We start from the raw sequence: 26327 nt of genomic DNA, 5'->3' as shown, positions 1-26327 counted from the left end.
GTCCTTAGTTGGGGAAATAAAATGTCACATGACCAAAAAGTAAAAAATAAAAATAAATAAATTAGGCCAAGATATTAAAAAAAAAATAGTATTAAAAAGGGTACATAGAGAAAAACACTAAATCCATACAGGCAGGAACTTAAGGCTTCAGGGATGATGCCTGACCTTGACATTAAAGAATGGATAGTATTCAGAGAGGAAGTGGGGAGGGGAGCATAAGCTAAGGCACTGAAGCAGGGATGTGCAGAGCTCATAATTTAGGGAAAAGGACTGGCCCAGGGTCACTGAGCCTGAGGTTGTGTGATGGGGAAAGGTGGTCTGGTCTCCACTGTACAGACAGGTTGCAAAGGCCACTCAAGGACCTCAGAAATACAGAATCTAAGCACTAAAAGCGTTTAGATTCTTCTGAGGACAGCTTCCCCTGCCCATAGTCCTTGAGAATCTCTTCTGTGTTCTCCCTCTGTGCGGAAAGGTACCCACAAGGAATGGGAAAAAGTGGACCTTTGAGTCACTAAAGTGACTACAAACAAGAATTGGGGACACTGACTTCCGTAGTACTTGGGATTGCTGTGAAGGTTAGGATAACAGACTTTGGAGCCACGTGGGGCTAGCTGTGAGGACCTTACATAGGTAACTCCCCTAACTTCACGGAGTCTCAGATCCTCTTCAGTAAAATGGCTGTAATAATATCTACCTGGTATGGGTGATATGAAGATTAACTAAACAAAGGGGATCTAGTAAATATTAGTTATAATGGCTGAGAAAATGGTACAGAAATAAATACATAAATAGAGATTTCGTCATCAGAAAACATGTATGATTTGTTTCTAAAAAGAGTTGTTTGGGGAGATTGGCTAAATCGTGCAAACAAAGGCAACAAAAGTCACGAGCACTTTTGAACCCGCAAATTCCTTTTCCAGCTCCAACACTGATGGGGCCCGCCTCCGATCAGGCAAGCCACGCCCCAGTCGCGGAAAGGCCTCGCGGGACGAGTTTCCGCCCCGGCCCCGCCCCTCCGTCCTGGCGCCTGCTCCCGCACCGCTACGCGCCTGCGCAGGGTAGGCCGCCCGCGGAAGAGATGAGGGTGCTGCTGCGGTGCTGCTGCGGGCACCTGCCAGTCGGGGGCGGCGCGGGCCGGAGGCCGAACCCACGCTGGCGAGCGCTGGCCAGGCTGAGCGCGTCCCCTGGCTGGAAGGACGGCCAGGGCGCTCGAGTCCGCGAGAAGCCGCCTTGGAGGGTGCTCTTTTTCGGCAATGACCAGTTCGCCCGCGAAACGCTGCGGGCGCTGCACGCCGCCAGGTACCAGGGCCGGGGATTGGGAGGCCCGGGTGTTGAGGGCGCAGCTGTGGAAACTCTGCGGCCGACCTCGAGGATTTGGGCTTCTCGTCGGGAAAAGCAGATGAGCGGGAGGAGCGTGAGCCCAGATCCCGGCGTCTCGGGCGCCCGGAAGGTGCGCCGCCCCCCTCGGCAGTCTTTGGGTGCCCGCCTGGTCCCGCCCAGCCGATCTACACGCCCCCGACTCTTAACGCGCTCTGAGCTCTACATGGCACCCCATGGTGTTGAGACCTTGCTGCCTGCTTTAACTGCATCACCTCTGTCTTGTCCCAGCACATCCCTGCCCCCTTTGCATGGAAACCGTGACCCAGAGAGGTTAAGAGATTGCCCAAGGTCATCAGCTGAGCAGATTGGGACTAAGATGGGGTCCGACTTCAAAGACCTCCCCTTTCCACTCTCTCCTACTCCGACTCAATATGATTTGTACTCGCTAATCCTTTGGGCTTCTTACTAGACACAGGCATCTCTCTGCACACGCTTGCCTTACACTTTGACTACCCATCTCCTCCCTGTATACAACCGGATCCAGTTTTCTGGGACTGAAACGAAGACATAGTCCAAAAGCGAACTGCTTTTCCAATGAATAAATTTATAAACCAGAACTCTTAGGTATACATTTAATATTTATTCTGCAGGGGGATCCTAGTTCCCCGGCTAGGAATCAAGCCTGGGCTCCCATAAGTGGAAGTGGGGAGTTCCAACCACTGGACCGCCAGGAAATTCCCTACATTTAGTATTTTAAAAATTCAACAAATTGTGATTCCTGGGGGGGGGGGGGGAATTATTTGAGATCTAGCCTGTCCAGAAGGTCCATGGTATGTGGTGGCTGTCCCCACATACACTGCTCTGCCTCCTTTCCCCTAGTCTGCATGTTTTGTTTCCCCATTCCTTGTTTTCCCCATGCACCCCAGACTCAGTTCTGTCATCTCCCGCCATCACGTCTTCCCTGCAAGTACTTCCCAGCAGACCCTCACGTTGACTCCTTCACGAATGCCCTTGTATTCCCGGTCCGCACACTCCGCTCTGTAACACACCCTGACACACTCCCTTCACACGTGCTCCCTTTGGACACTGTCTGTAACGCACTCTCTGCATGCCGCTTTCCCTGTGTGGTCTCCTGCGGCTCCTGATGCTTCTGCTGGTGCTTCACTTGGCGGCCCCAGTACTCCTGCACTTTCTGTTTTGGGCCCTCCTGTCTACTTCTTTTCTCATAACGCCTTAACATTTGATGCAATACCTGCCAAGTAAATGAACAGCCCCTGGCACTGGACTACTATGCAGCAGGTAAAAAATTGAGTAGTGCTACATACAGTGTCATGGAATGATGCCCATGGGGTGTGTGTGTATGTACATAGAAATATATACATACATACATACATATATATTTTTAAAATATTGTTTGAATAATGTGGTTATAGTAAAAAAAGAAAATTCAAAAAATTTAGAAGATACACGATGAAAAGTCAGTTCCTTCCTTCTCGTTCTCTCAGTTCCCAATTCTTCTCTTCAATTTCTTATTCTAGAAATGTTTGATGCATACATAAGCAAATGTATGCTTAACCTTTTTTTTTTAAAAGACTCACATAATATCATACAGTGTTAGAGAAAAAAACAAAATGCAGGACAGTATATATAATATTCCAGTTGTGTAAAATGTCTACTGTATGTGTTTCAGTGTGCACAGGAAATTTCTAGAACCGTAACAGTCTGAATAGTAGCCAGTAGCCACTTGCGGCTGTTTGAATTTAAACAATTAAAATTAAATAAATAAACCAAACTTTAGTCTCTCAGTTGCACTGGTTTTAACATTTACCCTTAAGTGCTTCGTGAATTAATCAGAAAAATGCCTTAGCAATGTATGAAGTAGTTTAACATTCCGTCATTGTCTTAACCCTGTCATATTTTCTTCTAATCTTTCCACCTTAGGGAAAACAAAGAAGAAGAGTTAATTGAGAAGTTGGAGGTGGTCACAGTGCCCTCCCCATCACCAAAAGGACTGCCAGTGAAGCAATATGCTGTCCAGTCTCAGCTTCCAGTGTATGAGTGGCCAGATGTGGGATCTGGAGAATATGATGTTGGTGTGGTAGCATCATTTGGCCGACTTTTGAGTGAGGCTTTTATTCTTAAATTTCCCTAGTAAGTTTTATTTGCAAGGAAATACAGTGTGCAGACCTTGGTCTTTATAGATTGGACCTGGTGTCGAAAGTGCAGCACAGTGTGACTTGAACTCTAATTCTGCTTGGTTCAGTATTTTCTTATAAAGTAAAAGATTTCATTAGTGGCCTGAATTGTTTTGTTTGTTTTGTGGCTCAAAACGACACAAGTTTATTGCCTTAATAGTTCTGTAGGTTAGGAGTCTACCTATGGCTCATGAGGTTAAAATCAGAGTGTTAGCAGGGCTTCATTCTTTTCTGGAATCTCTAGGGGAGAAGATTGCCCCTTCCAGCTTCTAGAGGCCACCGACTTTCTTTGGCCCATGGCACCCTTCCTCTATCTTCAAAACCAGCGATGGAGGATCCAGTCTTTTTCACTTCACATCTCTCCATTCCATTATCACTTTCTGACCTTCAACTAGGGAAGGTTCCCTGCTTTAAAGAATTCATGTGATTAGATTGGACCCACTGGATAATCCAGGATAATCTCTTTATCTCGAGGTCTTTTACCTTAACTGTATCTACAAAATGTGTAAGGTAACATATTCACAGGTTCTGGGGATTAGGACATAAACATCCTTGGAGATCCATTATTCAGCCAACACTGGAGGAGATGCTATGATTGGTTTCATGAGTCAGTAAGCACTGGCTCCAAACACCCCTGAAATCCTCTCTATGTTCCCATATTTTTCAGATACATTGCACAGTATTTGATCAGTTCAGTTTAGTCGCTCAGTCGTGTCCAACTCTTTGCGACCCCATGGACTGCAGCACACTAGGCTTCCCTGTCCTTCACTGTCTCCCAGAGTTTGCTCAGACTCATGTCCATTGAGTCGGTGATGCCATCCAACCATCTTATCCTCTGTCGTCCCCTTCTCCTCCCCTCTTCAATCCTTCCTAGCATCAGGGGTTTTTTTCCAGTGAGTCAGTTCTTTGCAATACTTTGCATCAGGTGGCCAAGTATTGGAGCTTCAGTTTCAGCATCAGTCCTTCCAATGAATATTCAGGACTGATTTCCTTTAGGATGGACTGGTTGGATCTCCTTTTGGTCCAAGGGACTCTCAAGAGTCTTCTCCAACACCACAGTTCAAAGAAGCATCAATTCTTCAGTGCTCAGCTTTCTTTATGGTCCAGCTCTCACATACATACGTGACTGCTGGAAAAGCCATAGCTTTGACTAGACAGACCTTTGTTGGCAAAGTAATGTGTCTGCTTTTTAATATGCTGTCTAGGTTGGTCATAGCTTTTTTTCCAAGGAGAAGGCATCTTTGAATTTCATGGCTGCAGTCACCATCTGCAGTGATTTTGGAGCTCCCCAAAATAAAGTCTGTCTCTGTTTCCATTGTTTCCCCATCTATTTGCCATGAAGTGATAGGACTGGATATCATGATCTTCGTTTTTTGAATGTTGAGTTTTAAGCCAACTTTTTCACTCTCCTCTTTCACTTTCATCAAGAGGCTCTTTAGTTCTTCTTCGCTTTCTGCCATGAAGGTGGTGTCTTTTGCTTATCAGGTTATTGATATTTCTCCTGGCAATCTTGATTCCGGCTTGTGCTTCATCCAGCCTGGCATTTCGCATGATGTACTCTGCATATAAGTTAAATAAGCAGAGTGATAATATACAGCCTTGTCATACTCCTTTCCCAATTTGGAACCAGTCCATTCCATGTCCAGTTCAGTTCAGTTGCTCAGTTGTGTCCATCTCAATTATGAAGTATGCAGTCATCGAGATTTCAATATTTGCACAAAGCCAAATGGTAAAAAAAGCAAGTCAAATGCAGAGCTGAAAATGAAAAACATGCCATAGTAATTTAAATTGTCTTACATGTCAGTTCTCATTACTGATATTTCAAGTCACATGGGAAGATTAATTAACATTACTGGCATGAAGTGTTAAAATGTATGATGCCCTTTATCACTGTCTATGGGCTCTCACCCACCCTCATTTAAGTTCTGTGTGTATGCCGACAGTTCCCAAATATGTCCCTCCAGTTCAGATCTCTGTCTGAACTCGAGGCCCCTGGCACACACTGCCTTCTCTGCAGCTCTGCTGGATGTCTGAGAGGCACCTTACATTTAAGATATCCTGAACCTTTCACCCCAAAGCCTGATCCTTCCCCAAATCTTCATTTCAGCACATGGCAACTCCAGGCTTCAAGACCCAAAACCTCAGCATTATTGTTAATTCCTTATCTCACACCACACATCCAATCCGTCGGGAAGTTCTCTCAGCTCTGCCTTTGAAATCTGCCTAGAACGACGGCCTCTCATCACTTCTGTGGCCACCACTCTTGGCTCTTGTACTGCATAACCTCCTAAGTGGTCTTCACTTCTGTCTTGGGCCCTTCAGTCTTTTACCACCCAACACCACACGATCCTTTTAAAGTGTAAGTCAGTCATGTCACTCTGCTCAAAGTTCTCTGGTGGTTTTCCATCTCGCTCATAGTAAAAATCCAGTCCTTTTTTTTTTTTTTCTTCCTGTTGGATTCATTATTGCTTATATCCCCAGTACTTAGTGCCAGGACATGAGTTGTACTTAGTAAATATTTGATGGATGAATGAGACTGGGCTGAACAGTGGAATTTAGAATATAGGAGGCTCATATATATAGGGGCTTCCCTGGTGGCTCAGTTGGTAAAGAGTCTGCCTGCATTGCAGGAGACCTGGGTTCGATCCCTGGGTTGGGAAGATCCCCTGGAGAACGGAATGGCTATCCTCTCTAGTATTCTGGCTTGGAGAATTCCATGGAGTATTCCATGTGGTCACAAAGAGTCCGACTCAGCTGAGTGACGTTCACTTTCACTTTATATATATATGTATATATATATGGACAGGGAGGCCTGGCGTGCTGTGATTCATGGGGTTGCAAAGAGTCGGACACGACTGAGCGACTGAACTGAACTGAACTGATATATATATACACACACATAGTCTCAAGTGCATACTCATGCTGATGGAAACATTATTAAACTAATGGCTGCTGCTGCTGCTAAGTTGCTTCAGTCGTGTCCGACTCTGTGCAACCCCATAGACGGCAGCCCACCAGGCTCCCCCGTCCCTGGGATTCTCCAGGCAAGAACACTGGAGTGGGTTGCCATTTCCTTCTCCAATGCATGAAAGTGAAAAGTAAAAGTGAAGTCGCTCAGTCGTGTCTGACTCTTAGCGACCCCATGGACTGCAGCCTACCAGGCTCCTCCATCCATGGGATTTTCCAGGCGAGAGTACTGGAGTGGGGTGCCATTGCCTTCTCCAAACTAATGGCAGATTAGTAAATTATTAAAATTGCTTATTTATGGGTGAAAAGCATATTGGGATACACACCAATGGTGAATAAATCATTCAGTGGGGATCTAAGAAGCTTGTTTTAGGAACTCTATATAAAAATTTAGTAAATTGAGGGTAATTATGTAATTTGACTAAAAATATAATTTTAGATTGTCCATGAGATGCACAGCTGGTTTGAGTGGTTCTTCTCATATAGTAAGAAAACACATTATATATGTTTATTTAAAAACTCCCAGATGTCACAAGCTGTTGTGGAACATCTTTGGAACAATGAATAGTTCTTGCTCTGTTATTGAGTTTCATGGGTCTCTTATGGCAAGAGAGTGTACTTAGCTCTGACTCCTGCTTTAGTTGGTTTGAGACTAGATTTAACTGTTTTTCAAATTTTCTGGCAACGTTTAATGATGAAAAATAGCATATTAGTTTAGGTAGCAGTAAACTAAGGGGCTTCCCCGGTGGCCCTGCGGTAAAGAATTCGCCTGCAATGCAGAAGCTGCAGGTTTGATCCCTGGGTCGGGAAGATCCCCTGGAGGAGGGCACAGCAACCCACTCCAGTATTCTTATGTGGAGAATCCCATAGACAGAGGAGCCTGATGGGCTACAGTCCACGGGGTCTCACGGAGTCCGACACACTGAAGCGATTTAGCCCACATATATGCAGCAGTAAACTAAATGGTGAAAAAGCCCACTTTCACACTAATTTCTGTCTTGTCTAACTCAGTGGCATCTTGAACGTCCATCCCAGTTGCCTTCCGAGGTGGCGTGGTCCAGCCCCTATAATCCACACCATTCTGCATGGAGACACAATTGCTGGAGTAACGATTATGCAAATTAAACCCAGAAGGTAGAGCATATTTTCTTGTCCTGAGACTTTTTGTGAGTTTTGACTGTTGATGTCATTCTGCCTGAGGGAAAGGGGAGGTGGATAAGTGGGTGCTGATCACTAATTTCTCTAACTCCAGGATGCTTTTTTCTTCTGTTTCTTCCTGGTTTGTAACATAAAACATATGTGTTTTAGAATTTACACAGTGTCTCTTTATACTTGTTAATGAAATAATGTTATTAATAGCTGGATTTCTGTAAATGACATTTATAAGTGAAAGATGGATTTTTGCATATTGGTTGTCATAATCTCAGTTTTCTGCTGACCTTGGTTTTTATGGTCAAAATTTTTTGGAATCTGAAGTAATACATTGTATACCAATGTGTTATATAATTGTCTTTAATATTTAATTTCTTAAATCATACCTACAATCTAAAAAACAGTTATTTTAAATTGTACCAGGAGAGTATCTTAATACTCTGCCTGTTATCACCTAATGTCTCCAGAGAAAAGAAAAATTCACAAGTTCACAAGAATAAGTCAATATCTGGGATTTGCTTTAACTTCCAAAAAAAAAAAAAAAAGGGAAGGGTCAGATGAAACAAGAGTGGTGAAACTTTGGTAGTTCTCAAATCTGAGTGATGGTGTATATGGGGATTCCTTAGACTGTTCATTCTGTTTTTGGAATGTTTGTAACTTTTCATAATAAGCATTTTACTAAAGCTTATAGGAAAAAAGAGTTTAACAGACCACAGAGTTACATATTTAAAACAAAATATATTTCTAATAGAAGTTGATAGCCAATATTTGCAGAGCTTGATATAAAATTCAAGACTTGTGGCAATGCAAATACATTTGCACCCACTTGTAATCACTATTGATTATAATTCAGGCAAAACTCTTGTCCTTTGAGAAAGGAAATATTGAAAGGAATGATTATAAATTCCTTAATTATACTTCCTTGGAAAATAAATTCTTTGCTTTGTGCTTTCATTATATAATTAGAGACTTTCTCATACTATTTATTACTAATGGTAGAATTATTTGTGGTTTTAATTAAATCCCTGATGTGCAACTTTATACTTTTTTCCTTTGGGAAAAAATAAAATCTAAATATAGGCCAGATTTGCTCTCCCTTCTTTCTTTCTTTTTTAATTTTATGGATTTTAATAGTTTAGTAAAATGACTGTATTAGAATTTAATTTTGTTAAGCTCAAATATTGACTCCATATACAGCCTATATGACCAGAAAATGGTACTTAAGAGTAAAGCAGATGAAAACGCAGAAAATGGTGAAAAGTTAATAGGCTTAAACTCTCTAGTTAATAATAAACTCAAGTGATATTAGTAACATGCTAATGTTGCTCACCCTTCTTTCAGACTCACATTTCTCCCTTGCCGATGGCTAACAGTCATATTCATGGCCATGGTTAAACTACCCTTGTTGGGGACTTCCCTGGCGGTCCAGTGGTTAGGGTTCTGCACTTCCACCACAGGGGGCCCAGGTTCAATCCCTGGTCAGGGAACTAAGATCCCACAAGTCATACATGTGGCCTAAAAAATAAACAAAAACTATCCTTGTGGTATGTAAACACTCATGTAGACAGACATATTGATCTTAAGAAATAGTCAGTGATCATGTTACTATTTGCTTTTGATTTTCTTGGTAGGTTTGATGTAGGTCCAATCCTCAAACAGGAAACGGTTCCTGTGCCACCCCAGAGCACCTCAAAGGAACTGGAAGCAGTGCTGTCAAGACTGGGTGCCAACATGGTACACTTTTCCAATATCCCCCTGCTGGTTTCCAAAGTGTTTATGATGAAGAGAATACTTTTATGATATATAATTTTAAACTTACTAAAAAAAATGATTTTTATCCCTGGCTTCCTAAAAATCAGCTTGGAAGTCTTTGAGAATTTACACAAAGGAGGTACTTAATCATGGCTTTTGAATGAACTATGTGATTTTATATGATCTATTGCATTCCATGGAGAGGCTTTTAGACTGTTCTTCCAATTTCACTCAGTCTCAGGGACATACCATTCATCCCTGTCAAACTGGACCAGGAGCATTTCCTAAGTAAGTCACAGCTTTCCTCCCACTTTTGTACCTATGTTCCAGTCATCTGCATCCATGTACTTTGGAATTCTGCTGACCCCCTTGCTGTAAATGAACTCTGGGACTTTTTCATTCTATCTGTCTGAGTAACTGCTTAATGACCCAATTAGTGATTTTCATCTGAACTAAACTTTCTGTAGAGGAAAACGTTCTCCCCTGGTTTATAGATGGTGCTTTCCATTCTAGGCACTCACCTCGGAAATGCTGTTACGATAGTGTCTGTCATTTATGGAGCACTGGCTTGTGTGCCAAGGACTGTATTAGATACTGTTATCAGATCAGATCAGTCACTCAGTTGTGTCCGACTCTTTGTGATCCCATGAATCGCAGCACGCCAGGCCTCCCTGTCCATCACCAACTCCCGGAGTTCACTCAAACTCATGTCCAACGAGTCCGTGATGCCATCCAGCCATCTCATCCTCTGTCGTCCCCTTCTCCTCTTGCCCCCAATCCCTCCCAGCATCAAGGTCTTTTCCAATGAGTCAACTCGTCGCATGAGGTGGCCAAAGTACTGGAGTTTGAGCTTTAGCATCATTCCTTCCAAAGAAATCCCAGGGCTGATCTCCTTCAGAATGGACTGGTTGGATCTCCTTGCAGTCCAAGGGACTCCCAAGAGTCTTCTCCAACACCACAGTTCAAAAGCATCAATTCTTCAGCGCTCAGCCTTCTTCACAGTCCAGCTCTCACATCCATACATGACCACAGGAAAAACCATAGCCTTGACTAGACGAACCTTTGTTGGCAAAGTAATGTCTCTGCTTTTGAATATGCTATCTAGGTTGGTCATAACTTTCCTTCCAAGGAGTAAGCGTCTTTTAATTTCATGGCTGCAGTCACCATCTGCAGTGATTTTGGAGCCCAGAAAAATAAAGTCTGACACTGTTTCCACTGTTTCCCCATCTATTTCCCATGAAGTGATGGGACCGGATGCCCTGATCTTCGTTTTCTGAACGTTGAGCTTCAAGCCAACCTTCAAGAGGCTTTTCAGTTCCTCTTCACTTTCTGCCATAAGGGTGGTATCATCTGCATATCTGAGGTTATTGATATTTCTCCCGGCAATCTTGATTCCAGCTTGTGTTTCTTCCAGTCCAGCATTTCTCATGATGTACTCTGCATATAAGTTAAATAAACAGGGTGACAATATACAGCCTTGACGTACTCCTTTTCCTATTTGGAACCAGTCCGTTGTTCCATGTCCAGTTCTAACTGTTGCTTCCTGACCTGCATACAGATTTCTCAAGAGGCAGATCAGGTGGTCTGGTATTCCCATCTCTTTCAGAATTTTCCACAGTTTCTTGTGATCCACACAGTCAAAGGCTTTGGTATAGTCAATAAAGCAGAAATAGATGTTTTTCTGGAACTCTCTTGTTTTTTCCATGGTCCAGCAGATGTTGGAAATTTGATCTCTGGTTCCTCTGACTTTTTCAAGTCCTGTGGCCATGGCTGAGTTTTCCACATTTGCTGGCATGTTGAGTGCAGCACTTTCACAGCATCATCTTTTAGGATTTGAAATAATTTAACTGGAATTCTATCACCTCCACTAGCTTTGTTCGTAGTGATGCTTTCTAAGGCCCACTTGACTTCACATTCCAGGATGTCTGGCTCTAGGTCAGTGATCACACCATCGTGATTATCTGGGTCGTGAAGCTCTTTTTTGTACAGTTCTTCTGTGTATTCTTGCCGTCTCTTCTTAATATCTTCTGCTTCTGTTAGGTCCATACCATTTCTGTCCTTTATCGAGCCCATCTTTGCATGAAATGTTCCTTTGGTATCTCTGATTTTCTTGAAGAGATCCCTAGTCTTTCCCATTCTGTTGTTTTCCTCTATTTCTTTGCATTGATCGCTGAAGAAGGCTTTCTTATCTATTCTTGCTATTCTTTGGAACTCTGCATTCAGATGTTTATATCTTTCCTTTTCTCCTTTGCTTTTCACTTCTCTTCTCTTCACAGCTATTTATAAGGCCTCCCCAGACAGCCATTTTGCTTTTTTGCATTTCTTTTCCATGGGGATGGTCTTGATCCCTGTCTCCTGTACAATGTCACAAACCTCATTCCATAGTTCATCAGGCACTCTATCTATCAGATCTGGGCCCTTAAATCTATTTCTCACTTCCACTGTATAATCATAAGGGATTTGATTTAGATCATACCTGAATGGTCTAGTGGTTTTCCCTATTTTCTTCAATTTAAGTCTGAATTTGGCAATAAGAAGTTCATGGTCTGAGCCACAGTCAGCTCCTGGTCTTGTTTTTGCTGAATGTGTACAGCTTCTCCATCTTTGGCTGCAAAGAATATAATCAATCTGATTTTGGTGTTGACCATCTGGTGATGTCCATGTATAGAGTCTTCTCTTGTGTTGTTGGAAGAGGGTGTTTGTTATGACCAGTGCATTTTCTTGGCAGAACTCTATTAGTTTCTTCTGAATCCCTCAGAAGAAATGGAGTAGCCATCATGGTCAACAAAAGAGTCCGAAATGCAGTACTTGGATGCAATCTCAAAAACAACAGAATGATCTCTGTTTGTTTCCAAGGCAAACCATTCAATATCACAGTAATCCAAGATACTGTTATAGTATACTATTATAGATGCTCTTATATCCTTTTTTTTTTAACCTTTCCAACAAACCTTTTTCAACTGTTTTATAGATGTTGACCTTTAAGGTCACAGATAAGTAAAACAGCTTTTTCCACAGAGACACAGCTAGTAGGCAGTGAAACTGGGATTTGAATCCAGAACTATGTGACTCCAGAGTACACTCTCTGTAAGTCTCCACAGCTTTCCTTCGTACAGAGTGAGAGTGTGGTTGGCTGAGCTCGGGCTTTTCTAACGGCCAGTCAGGGCTCACCATTCTCAGAAAGGAAATCGGTGACCTGTAGCCTGCAGAGAAGCAAGAGCTCCACTGAGACCCCACCAAGTAGATGGCTCTTCATGGCTTAAGCCAATTTATTGCCTGACCCCAATTTCATGGTACTGACTTGTAATGTATTTCTGTTTTTGTTTTTTTCATCTTGAATATATTTCTCTCCTTTTTTTTTTTTTAAAGCTTATTTCAGTTTTGAAAAATTTGCCTGAAAGTTTGAATAATGGAAGACAGCAGCCAGCCGAGGGGGCGACACATGGTAAGTGCAGATGGCCCAGAACCTTACGTCTTTCCTGAGGTTTTGTTTGTCGTGATTGGCATCTGAACCGTCTGACTTCCTCACTTGAACATTTCCCTTAATTTGACTAAAGATCGAGTGTCCACCTGCAGGTCTGTTTCCAGAGAATGATTGGTAAGGGATCTTTCTCCCTCTTCACGTGTAGCCCTATGAAAGATTAAAACAATTTTTTCTATTCTTTTTACCGAAAAGTACCAAACACGAAGGTAAATTGAAAGACAATGAATACCTGTTTAATCCAGAGTCAACAATTACTAATGTTTGTTCACCTTGTAAAGTCTCTGTCTCTTGTCATATTTTCTTTATATATATGTGCATGTGTTTATATAGTATATATATTTTAATTTCTGCTGTACCATTTGGGGTCTTCCCAGGTGGCACCGGTGGTAAAGAACCTGCCTGCCGAAGTAGGAGAAGTAAAAAAACAAGGATTCGATCCCTGGGTTGGGAAGATCCCCTGGAGGAGGGCATGGCAGCCCACTCCAGTATTCTTGCCTGAAGAGCCCCATGGACAGAGGAGCCTGGTTGGCTGTGGTCCATAGGGTCACAAAGAGCTGGACACGACTGAAGCGACTTAGCACATACCATTTGGAAGTATGCATTATAACTTTTCATCCCTCAATATTTTAACATGCATCTCCTAGGAAAAGTGAACATAGCCAGTCCATATTTAAATTTTTCTGTCTAAAAACATATTTTATAGCTGTATATTTTTTCAGACTAGGATCCAGTTACGGTGAGTTGTGTGTCTCTTTAGTTTCATTAGAGTAATTCCTCCACTGCTTTTTTTCTATGTCATTAACTTTTTGAAGAGACCAGGCCAGTTGTCTCTTTCCTTTCAGTATTTAGTTCAGTGTTTAGTTTTTCTAGCCCTGAAAGTTCCTGTAAATCAGAAGTTCTCAAGACTTGATTAGATTCAGGCTTAAAGTTGTGGAAAGAGAATTTCATAGATGATACTGTGTTCCAGTGATATTTGTTTCCGTTTGTTTTTAACCTTGTGTTGCTTTTTATGTTAACTTGTGATTTAATTTTATTTCTTGACTATGTGAGACATTTTCATGACTCAGAATTTAAAACTGTTTGGAGGATATACTTGGGGAAGTCTCTGGAATTGAACATGAGCACATACATGCGCGTGGGGAAGTCTCTGTCTCTGTTGCAGTTGTAGCATGTTGAATACCAGGTTGCATCAAAGCTAGTGAAGCTAAGTTTGATCACTTGGTTGAGGTGGTGACCACCAGATCTTTCTACTGTGAGGCCATGTTTTTCCCTTTGCAAATGACAGGTGATCTGTGGGGTAATACTTTGATATCCGTGCAGATATCTGGTTTCCTAGAGGCTCAGCAGTAAAGAATCTGCGTACAATGCAGGAGATGCAGAGACACGGGTTCGATCCCTGGGTCAGGAAGATCCCCTGGAGGAGAAAATGGTAAACCACTCCTGTATTCTTGCCTGGAAAATTCCGTGGACAGAGGAGCTTGGCAGGCTGCAGTACATGGGGTTGCAACAAGTTGAACGTGAATGAGCAACTAAACAGCAACAACCTTTCACAATTTAGCAGGGATTGATGCTCCTTCCTTCAATGAATTATTTCAATGAAAATCAAAATGGTTATTTTCCAGTTCCTTCTATATTTAATGGTTGGCATTATTCTGTAAAGAGCTTTTCCTCATTAGTTGGGGGTGAATTTTAATTCATCCTAGAAGGGCAGGATAATTTCTTAATTCTTTCTGTAATTATCAATTTTTAAAATAGGGAGTTGGTACCATAATCACCTTCAGTTATGATGGCAAGTGAATTTTTGTATTATTTGACTTGTGGATTTTTATTTATTGTGTTTTATAGTTAATCACATTCCTAATGCTTTGTGCTGCTCAAGCTGTCCCAAATTTGGCCAGTGGTGGCCTCTTAAACTTGGCTCCTGCATCCTTTTGATATCCCCCCACCCCCAAAATAGTTTTTGAGTGCTTCCTTGTTTTTTCACAAGATGTCCCAGGCTCACCTTATAAATTCTGTGCCCCATGTTGGAATCAGCCATCTCTCCTTTGTTCATTTTAGCTGGGGAGTAGTATTTAGAAACCATCTGATACCATGATGTGTTCCAAAAGGAGGTATCAGAAAAGGCTAGGTATTATATATTTTTTTAAATATTTGAGTTGATACTGTTTTTAATTCAAATTTTAAAGTACAGGATTTTTCTTGTATTCTCTCTTACACAAAAAAACCTTTTAAAAATCAATTCTGTACCATTTTTTATTTGCTGTGCATAAAATAATTTCAAAATTGCAACACCAATATTACTGTGAAAAATTTAAGTACTAAGTAAGAGTTAAGATCTACAATTTTTTTTTTTTTTTTTGGTCCTTAAAATATATCCTTCTAAAGTATATAGTCAGAGTACTGGGTTCAAAACTTACTGGAGATAATTATTTTTTCCATGTGGCTTTGTTGTCTAGTTTGATATTAGATTATATAGTTAAGTTTCTTTGTTTCAGTTTGGTTTTATTTTTCAGGGTTGCCTTTTTCCTCTTTACAACTAAATCTTAGTTTTGAATATTTGAAACATTTACATGATTCAGAGTTAAAAGCATTTGGAAAGGTTGCACAGAGAAGTCTTCCATCCCATTCCTATCTCCTTGGATCCTGTTTCTCTCCCTCTAGAACTGTTAGTTTCTGATTTAGCCTTTTAGTTGTTTCCTTTATAAAAATAAGCAAAAACACATACTTTAAAACTGATTTTTTTCTTTTTTATTCCACAAAGGATGGCTTAAAATACACACTCTTCTGCATCTTTCTTTTTTTCACTTTACAGTGTATGCTGGTGATCATCTATCAATAAGAAGTTTTCATGTTCTTTTTTATGGCAGTATAGTTCTCATTTGTATGGAAAAATCATAGTTTAATCAATAGACCCCCTTATTGGTGGACATTTGGATTTTTTCTAATCTTTTGCTATTTCCAATAATGCTACTATGAATAACTTTATGCATATGTTACTTCCTAGTCTAAGAGATAAGAAATTGTGTCTTGGAGTAGTTTTAATTCACATTACTCCTTGAGTAAAGTTGAGGAACTTTTCATGTTTAAGGACTATTTGCATTTTTTTTTTTTTCTGAGAAGAGTCAATTATATCTTTTGCCCATTTTTCTATCCAATTTTTGGTTTCTTTTGTCCCAGTTTTTAGGAGTACTTTGTGTAATAGATATAAATAAATCTATATAATACATATACAGTGCTCCTAAATATAATATAAATATAAGTAACACACACATATATATAATACTTATATGTAAATACTTACATTTATTATATAGATATATCTCTCATGCAATATATATAAATAGATATAAAATACTGTGATATAAATTGCAAATACCTTGCTTGTCATTTGTCTCCTGGCATTTTTTTTGTCTTGTTACAAAAGTTTTTTATGTAGTCACATTTATCATTCTTTAATTGCTTCTGGACTTTGAATCATAAAAGAACTTTTTCTCTTCCTAGGTTATAAAGAAATTTACCCATGCTTTCTTCTGTGCTTAGTCACTCAGTTGTGTCCGACTCTTTGCCACCCCATGGACTGTAGCCCGCTAGGTTCATCTGTCCATGGGGATTCTCCAGATAAGAATACTGGAGTGGGTTGCCATGCCTTCCTGCAGGGAATCTTCCCAACCCAGGGAATGTTTTCTTCTAGTATTTTTATTTATTATGTATGTATGTGTATGTATATATACACACATATGTATGTGTATGTATATATATACACATATGTATGTGTATATATATGGGAAATTTAAGACATACAGAAGTTGAGAAAATAATATGATGAATTTTCTATCATTCAGATCATTCTCTCTGTCATTCTGTATTATTAATTACCAATTTATGGTCATTGACCTGATATTCATTCTTGCCATTGGTTTTCTCTCACAGCCCCTAAGATTTCTGCTGCTACCAGCTGTATTAAATGGGAGGAACAAACTTCAGAGCAAATATTCAGACTTTATCGTGCTGTTGGAAATATAGTAAGTTGGAACTCAAATTGCAGTTATACCTAATTGTGTGTGTATATGTGTGTGTGTGTTGTAATTTACTTTCGAAGTATTTTTATTTAGGAATAAATCTCAGAAACAAAACCTAAGGATCCTGAAATTCATTTTTTCATTTAATTAACTATTTTATTTTTGACTGCGTGGGCTCCTCATCGCAGTGGCTTCTCTCGATGTAGAGCTCAGGCTCTAGGTGCACGGGCTTCAGTAGTTGAAGCATGTGAGCTTGGTAGTCGTGGCTTGCAGGCTCAGCTGCTCCTCAGCGTGTGGGGTCTTCCTGGACCGGGGATGGACCTGTGTCCCTTGCATTGGCAGGCAGATTCTTAATCACTGGACTACCAGGGAGGTCCCTGAAATTAATTTCTAAATGAACTTTTTCTTCATCTCAAACTGAAACTCTATAACCATTAAATAACAACTCCCCATTCTACCCATCCCACCATCCCTGGTAATCACTATCTACTTTCTATTTGTGAATATGCCTATCATGCTGCTGCTGCTGCTGCTAAGGCGCTTCAGTCATGTCCATAGTTGTGTCCGTGCTGTCTGTGTGACCCCATAGACGGCAGCCCACCAGGCTCCCCGTCCCTGGGATTCTCCAAGCAAGAACACTGGAGTGGGTTGCCATTTCCTCCTCCAATGCATGAAAGTGAAAAGTGAAAGTGAAGTCGCTCAGTCGTGTCCAACTCTTCGCGACCCCATGGACTGCAGCCTACCAGGCTCCTCCATCCATGGGATTTTCCAGGCAAGAGTACTGGAGTTGGGTGCCATTGCATTCTCCGATGCCTATCATAGGCACCTCATATAAGTAGAATCATACAATATTTGTCCGTTTGTGCCTGGCTTATCTCACTTAGCATAATGTTTTCAAGTTTCATTCATGTTGTACCATGTATCAAAATGTCATTCTTTTTTAGGGCTGAATAACATTCCATTGTATATATATGTAGCACATTTTGTTTATCCATTTGTCTCTTGATGGCCATTTGAGTTGTTTCCACCTTTTAGCTAATGTGAATAATGCTGTATGAATGTGGATGTACAAATATCTGTTTGAGTCCCTATTTTAATTCTTTTGTATATCCGACATTCATTTTTTAATAGAATCTTTTTTAACTTTTTTATTTTTTAGTTTATTTTTTGGCTTCAGTGAGTCTTTGTTGCTGTGCATGGGCTCTCTTACTTGAGGCGAACAGGGTCTCCTCTCTAGTTGAGGCTTCTCATTGTGGTGGCTTCTCTTGTTGCATGGCACGGGCTCTAGGGCACGTGGGCTTCAGGAGTTGCTACACTCAGGCTCAGTAGCTCCAGGTCCTAGGCTCTGGAGAGTGGGCTCCATAGTTAGCGCATGGGGCTAGTTGCCCTGGAGCGTGTGGGATCTTCCTGGACCAGGGATTGAACCTGTGTCCCCTGCATTGGCAAGCAGATTCTCAACCACTGGACCACCAGGGAAGTCCCAAGTTTGGGGCTTTTAATGGACTACCTTTGTTGGTTAAAATGGAGAACTGCCTTTGAATATCTGTAACATGCCCAGTTCTTCAGTGAGGATTACAACCTTATGTTATGGGTATTATCCCATTTTAAGTTGACAGATTGAGGCTTAAAGTAGATGCTCAATGAATGGCTATTGAATGTTGCTGATGGTCACATTGTTAGTGAGAGTCAGGTTTTGAACCAGATCTGCCTGACTTCAAACCCTGTACTTTTCCCGCTGTAATAGTATGGCATTAGGGAAAGGAACATTGACTTTAGAACCAGACAGATCTGGATTCCAGCTTCTCTCTGCTACTTCCTAGCTTTGTAGACTTGAGAAAGTTATTTAACTTCTGAGATTTAGTTAGTTCATTTGAAAATTAGAATGACATATTGTATATAAAGCATCTAGTACAGTATCTGATGCCTACTATACCTACTGTTCATTAAAAGAAATAATTTATTGAAAGCCTATTATGTGCCAGGCATTGTTCTAGGTGTTAGAGGTGATGTGGGAAAGCAAAAACAAATAAGCAAATAAATAAGGATAATATCAGATAGTGTGATAAGCTCTTCAGTGAAAATTAATGGAAGATAATGTGATAGATTCACTGGTGGCTATTTTAGATTGGATATCTGTTTGGGGAAGGCCACTCTGAACTGACATTTAAGCTGAGGTCTGAAAGACAATTAAGGAGAAAGTCATGCCTAGATCAGGAAAAGAGCATTCCAGGCAGAGGGAGCAGCTAATACAAAACTCAAGTAAGCTAAATCAGATAAAGATTTACCAAAAAAGAAAACTACAGATCAATAGCCCTTATTAACATAGAGGCAAAAATCCTTAATAGAATTAACCAACTGAGTCAAACAACATGTAGAAAAGGATTATACACCATGGTTACATGAGATGTAGCCCAGGAATACAAGGTCAGTTCAGCACAGAAAAATCAACGTAATACACCATATTAATAGAGTAAAGGACAAAAACCATGTAACTGTCTGTGTAGATAAAGAAAAGGCATTTGAAAAATCCAGTATCTTTTCATGATAAAAATATTCAACAGACTAAGAATAGACAGGAACTTCCTCAAACTGGTAAAGAATATCTACCAAAAAGAAAAAAACAACCCAAAGCCAACATCATATTTAATGGAAGAAGATTGAAATTGTTCCCTCTAAGATCAGGAACAAGATAAAGATCTCTACTCTCACTGCTTTTTAAAAAATTTTTATTTTTAATTGGAGGATAATTGCTTTACAGTGTTGTGTTGGTTTCTGCCTTACAACAACTCACCACTTGTATTCATACTGGAGGTTATAGCCAGAGTAATTAGACAAGAAAAAAAAGGAACAATGTAAAACTGTGTCTATAATATTATATATAGAAAATTATAAAGACTTCCCCCTCCAACGGAGAAGGCAATGGCAACCCACTCCAGTACTTTTGCCTGGAAAATCCCATGGACGGAGGAGCCTGGTAAGCTGCAGTCCATGGGGTTGCTGGGAGTTGGACACCTGAGTGTGACTTCACTTTCACTTTTCACTTTCATGCATTGGAGAAGGAGATGGCAACCCACTCCAGTGTTCTTGCCTGGAAAATCCCAGGGACGGGGGAGCCCGGTGGGCTGCCGTCTATGGGGTTGCACAGAGTCGGACACGACCAAAGAGACTTAGCAGCAGCAGCAGCAAACAGCCCCCCTCCAAAACAAATAGAGCTAATAAACAGCAAAGAATTCCTAAGTACATGGAAAGACCTCTGTGTTTGCGAATAAGAAGATTTAATATTGTTAAGATGGCACTGTTGCCCAAATTGATCTACAAACTCAACACATTTCCTATAGAAATCCTACTTGACTTCTTTGCAAAAATGGACAAGTTTATCCTAAAACTCATATGGAATCCCAAGAGGTCCAGAATAGACAGAAAATCTTGAAAAAGAACAAAATCGAAGGACTAATAGTTCCTGATTTTACAACTTACTACAAAGCTACAAAAATCAAGGCAATGTGATACTGAAAAAGATAGACATAAAGCTCAATGGGATAGAACTGAGAGTCTAGAAATAAACCTGTACATATATGGTCACGTGATTTGTGATAAGGATTCCAAGAGAATTTGATGGGGAAAGAATAGTCTTTTTACCACATGGTGCTTGGACAACTGGATATTCAGAATAAAATGGATTTGGATCCCTACCTCACAGTACATATAAAAATGAGCTCAGTATGGATCAGAATCCTAAATGTAAGAGCTAAAACTATGAAAACTCTTAGAAGAAGATATATTAGTATATCTTCATGACCTTGAAGCATGCAGTGGTTCTTAGATATAATGCCTGAAGAATAAGCAACAAACTAAAAACAGAGAAATTGGATTTCAAAATTTAAAAGAACACTAACAAGAAAATGAAAAGACAACCTACATAATAAAAGAAAATATGTGCAAATCATATATCTGCTGAGAGTCTAGTAACCAGTATATATAAAGAACAAAGAACTCTCATAGCAAAAAGGTTAAGATTATTAGCAAAGATCTAGTAACATGATAAGAAAATCAGCAAAGGATCTACATAGACATTTATCCTAAGAAAATATATAATTGGCCACTAAGCATATGAAGAGATAGTCAATGTCATTAGTCATTAGGGAAATGCAAATCAAAACTATACTGAGACACCACTTCACACTTACTAGAATTGCTGTTATTTTTTAAAAAAAACAAACATAATCAGGGTTGATGAGGATGTGGAGAAACTTGGAACCCTCATTCATTGTTGGTGGAAATGTAAAATGGGGCAGCTTCTTGAGAGAACAGTTTGACAGCCAAAAGTTAAAACAGTTAAACACTACATAATAATGCTTATCTTCTGCAGTTCACCTTTCCTCCCCACTGAGAAGTGCTTGTGCTATAACAGAAGAAATGCTTATCTTGCAACCAGAAAGTGAAATTTGATTCCTAGAGCTGCTGTGTATTACGAAGAGCAAGATTCTTAACTTCTCTGAGCTTTTGCATTTTACCTGTAAAATGAGGTTAATGACCAGGTCCCCAACTGTCAAGATGAAAGGAGATTTAAACTGTCAATTTAAATCCATGCCAACATATGATTTTGACAGTAATGATAGTGAACACAGAAATGACTGTATTCTTACTGTCCCTCTCCTTTCTGCAGTGCTCTGATGCTAAGGTGAAGATGAGCTTTACCTCCCCAAGAACAAGTACTGTGTATTCTAATTCTGTACCTGTATCATATTTGTCAGATCAGATCAGATCAGATCAGTCGCTCAGTCATGTCCGACTCTTTGCGACCCCATGAATCGCAGCACGCCAGGCCTCCCTGTCTATCACCAACTCCCAGAGTTCACTGACACTCACGTCCATCGAGTCAGTGATGCCATCCAGCCATCTCATCCTCTGTTGTCCCCTTCTTCTCTTGCCCCCAATCCCTCCCAGCATCAGTCTTTTCCAATGAGTCAACTCTTCGCATGAGGTGGCCCAAGTATCGTATTTGTAGCCCTCTGTAAATATAAACGATTTTCAGTCAGTGAACGTGTTTCAGAAGTCTTTATAGAGTTCTTTGAAAGAGAAAAGGTTACACACATGAAAATCATTTCATGACTTACTGGAAGCTGGTGAAAGAAGAATCAGTCAGCAAATTATAGAAGAGGATATTATACCAAAATATGACATAGATAAAGTTGTGAATATTTTTCTTCAAATGTGTTTAATTCTCTGATTTAACCATTCACATCTTTGAAACAACCTATCTTATTCTGAAAGTTAAATGTCCTGTTGAGGTGGCCATGAAAAGAGCCCTGAGCTGAGAATGAGAAAATGTCGATTCTGGTCCTTGGCTCTGCCATTAACCAACTGTGTCTAAACGTGGGGAAACGGGTGCATTTCTCTGGGCCTCACTTTCCTCATCTATGAAATAGAGGACTGAACTGCAGTCTGAAAATTAATTTACTTCAGAAATTCGAAAGAACTTATTTTCCTAGTGTATGTTAATTTCTGTTAGCCTATTTAAATCAAAGTCTAATAAAAGTAGCATCTCACTGTGGGGAAAGGCAAGATGGATTATCCAATATATAGTGTTGGGATGGCTGGTTAGCCAAAAGAAAGGGAGCCTTCAAGTCTCATCTTTTAAAATCAGAATAAAATCTAAATGGATCAAAATGAAACCAAAAAGAACTGGGAAAAAGCATAGTTGAATAATTTTGTAATATTTGATAAATGTGGATAGGCCTTTTTAAGCATGATATGTACCAATGAAGTCATGAGAGAAAAGGCTAATAAATACAACTTAATAAAATAAAAAACTTAAGCATGGGAAAAATTACCCAATATTAACAGTCAACAAACTAGAAAAATATTCATAATACACCTGAGAACTAAAGACCTAATTTCCTAAAAATATAAAAGCATTTCATGAATTAATGAGATGAACAACTCAGTTTTTTTTTAATGAGCAAAGGGCATAAACAGGCCTAAGAAATAAAATGTGCAAGTGCAAATAGATATGCACTACTCCTTAGCCTCATTAATAATAAACAGAAATAGACTGTCATTTTTTTTCTCTTATCAAGATTGTTTAACAGTAAAATGTTGATGTTTTTTAAGTGGTCCACTTAAAAAAATAGCTATTGGGACTTCCCTGGTGGTCCAGTGGGAGCCCTGGGCTCAAACCCTGCTCGGGGAACTAGCTCCCACATGCCGCAACTAAGAGTTCATGTGCTACAACTAAAGACCCAGTGCAGCCAAATGAATAAATAAATATATTAAACAACAACAGACTATTCTCCAGAAATATAAAAGTCCTCAAAGATATATATGCCAGGCTACTTATCACATTTAAAATTTTTTGTAATTTTGTAATATGTTATGAAATGTCTATCATAAAAGCATTGGTTGCATAAATTATGGTACATGTTATAAAATGGAATATTGTCCAGCAGATAAAAGAGTGAAATAGATAAGTGTGTACTGATGAAAATTTGTCCAGTTTATGGTTAAGTAGAAAAAAAAAATCCTTGTCAAACACTATGTTTTAGATTTTTGTGATAATTATATGTGTGAAAAAAATACAAGGACATACACATCAGGCTACTAACTGTGGTTACCTCTCGGGATGGGAGGTGACCTCTGGGCCTCACTTTCCTTGTCTATGAACGAGAGGACTGAACTGCAGTCAGTCCTTGAAAAACCTGATGAGACTGAACTGCTCATCATTTATGTTACTTAGTGCCATTTGCAGCCTGGATTTAGTGAAAAAATTTTTTTTTCCTGTGATAAAAGTTTTATAAGCAAAAATTTACCACCAGTTTTGCCAGCACTGCATTTTCACTGTTTGTCTTTTGCCTTGTAGGATGACTGGATTGGTGTTCGATCAGTGATGCTTAAGAAAATTATTCATTTTCTAATTTTTTAACATTAATGGTTGTAATGCTTGCATTTTTATAATGAGCATGATTTTTAACTAGAAATATTAATAAAGATATACAGTGATTAAAAATGGTGTTTAATTTTAAGATCTTGTAAATCCCTAGGGCCGATGCAGAGGGTCATGTTATGTTCTGTTTCATAAGGTTTAGAGACTGAGTTCCCAGTTCCACTGTAATTGGGAGAGAAGTCAGGCCAGATTAACACAAAATAATAATTGAAAAGTGTTGGGGATTGAGTGTATTTTTTTATTCTCCTTTCATTTTATTTGCAGATTCCGTTGCAGACACTCTGGATGGATAATACCATTAAACTTCTGGATTTGGTAGAAGTTGATAATTCAATCCTCAGTGGTACTTACTTTTGAATAGCTGTCATGGAAAATGTTTTCAGTATAGTCCGTTTGAAAATGTGTCTGTTTTACCATGAATCACCTTTACTAAAAATAAGGATTCTTTCAGTTTGTTTCAGCTCAGTAATTGTAATACTTTACATTCATTTATAATGTTATTCTTTGCAGTGTCCATTCACATGTATTTCCTCTCTTAACCATTGTAAGAAACTGAGAAGTAGATACCAGTGTTACTATCCCATATTAAGCTCTGTGATTTCCTCTCTTAAGGTTTTCAGGGAATGCAGAATGATTAGGTTAATTTCATTCTGATAAATATCATAATGAAAATCTCTGGGCAGCTCGGTGAGAATCTTAGGCCAGGGTGGAGCATTTCATGATCTGGTCCATTCAGAGGCTCGTTCGTGTCCTACCATCCTGGTAGACTGAAGGAATGTGAGCCACAGAGGGAGCTGGTGTAGTTCACAGGGTGTCAGAGTTACCCAGGGATCTAGGAACTGGGATTTGTTTGGTCATGGATAGAGGGCCCAGCTTAGATCCTAAGTTTCCTTGTATATCTCTCTACTGCAAGCTAGTTATTTCACCCAAATGGTCAAAACTTCTAGGTTCAACATTTTAGGTTGATCTCCAGGACACTGAGTAAAGGACTAATAGCTGCTTATGTGTATGGAAAGGTTCCTGTTGGGTTCAAGATACACACAGAGCACCATGACTCTCTTGTAAGTTTTGGATTACAGTCAGGGCATCAGCAGATGTGTGCTCTCCAGTATTAGTACTGTCTTGCAGAATGTTTCCTTTGATTTTTAAGAAGCACTATGAAGTTGTGTAATTATTCTCTCTCTCATATCCCTGTTTTCCTCCTTCTCTTTCTTTAGATTCAAAATTAACAGGACAAGCTGTTATTCCAGGATCAGTAATATACCACAAACAGTCACAAATACTGCTGGTGTGTTGCAAGGTACACTTTCCTTTAGTTTCACGTTATTACACTTCTTTTGAGTTTATAGTTTATATCATTTGTCATTTTTGGTTGGGTCATCACTCAACTAACTGTCCATCAGATTGTGATGAAGTTTTACCAAGGTGTTACTATTGCTCAGACAATGGAAAAGGATTCAGTAACTTTGTTGTTGTTTAGTTGCTAAGTCGTGTCCAACTCTTTTGCGACCCCATGGACTAGAGCCTGCCAGGCTCCTCTGTCCATGGGATTTCCCAGGCAAGAATACTGGAGTGGGTTGCTATTTCCTTCTCCAGGGGATCTTCCCAACCCAGGGATGGAACAGCATCTCCTGCATTGGCAGGTGGATTCTTTACCACTGAGCCACCAGGAAAGCCTATCATTTATGTTATTTAGTGCCATTTGCAGCCTGGATGTTGTAAAGATTTGTTTGTTTGTTTTTTGTGTGTGTGTTAAAAGTTTTATAAGTAAAAATTTACCACCAGTTTTGCCAGCACTGCATTTTCACTGTTTGCCTTTTGCCCTTTAGGATGACTGGATTGGTGTTCGATCAGTGATGCTCAAGAAAACACTAACAGCTACTGACTTCTACAATGGATATTTGCACCCCTGGTACCAGAAAAATTCCCAAGCTCAACCAAGCCAATGCAGATTTCAGACTCTCAGACTTCCACCAAAGAAGAAGCAGAAAAAAAAAATTGTTGCTATGCAATAGTGCACCAAGTACTTTGGAAGAAGATGGACAAGAACCTACTATATACTTGTAATTCGTTAGAAGCCTTATTTACAAGGAATTATCTTGACTTTCAAAGAATTTGATGCCGTTGAAAGGGAAGATTATTGTCAAAAAGATGAATTACCTCACTTTGCATTTTCCGTCTAACAGTTAAAAATCGCTTTTTCTGTTTGAATAAAAAGAAAAGTTTTAAATTAAATTTTTATTTATAATATCAGACTCATCAGACTGTATCTTTACCTGACAGTGAGTACGACTAACTGGTATGTGTATATACTGAAGAGAGTTTCTTTTAAAAAAGTGCATCTATTAAATTTTTAAAATCATATGTCCCCTCTGACCGTGTTAGCATTTCAGCAGTATTCAATCTACATTTCGGATTTTTAACAGGGAGTAAAGTCAGATCTTTACATTTATCTACCATCTAGTTCCTACCAACTCATTAACATTCATAATACG

At 39.7% G+C, this 26327-nt stretch overlaps 1 protein-coding gene across 1 annotated transcript; it reads left to right on the top strand.

Moving 5' to 3' along the window:
* Positions 1-1019: 1019 nt before the first annotated feature.
* Positions 1020-26080, top strand: MTFMT (mitochondrial methionyl-tRNA formyltransferase). The gene is made up of 9 exons (XM_055536712.1): positions 1020-1299; positions 3262-3471; positions 7494-7616; positions 9266-9368; positions 12756-12831; positions 16801-16892; positions 24097-24175; positions 25050-25132; positions 25662-26080. The coding sequence occupies exons 1-9, from the start codon at positions 1079-1081 to the stop codon at positions 25845-25847; spliced, it is 1173 nt and encodes a 390-aa protein (XP_055392687.1). The 5' UTR covers positions 1020-1078; the 3' UTR covers positions 25848-26080.
* The last annotated feature ends 247 nt before the right edge of the window (positions 26081-26327 follow it).

The sequence above is a fragment of the Bubalus kerabau genome, chromosome 10 (genome assembly GCF_029407905.1).
Source record: "Bubalus kerabau isolate K-KA32 ecotype Philippines breed swamp buffalo chromosome 10, PCC_UOA_SB_1v2, whole genome shotgun sequence".
In the NCBI taxonomy this organism is placed as follows: Eukaryota; Metazoa; Chordata; class Mammalia; order Artiodactyla; family Bovidae; genus Bubalus; species Bubalus kerabau.
The sequence above is the reverse complement of the archived record's forward strand: the minus strand, read 5'-3'. Positions and strand labels throughout refer to the sequence as shown.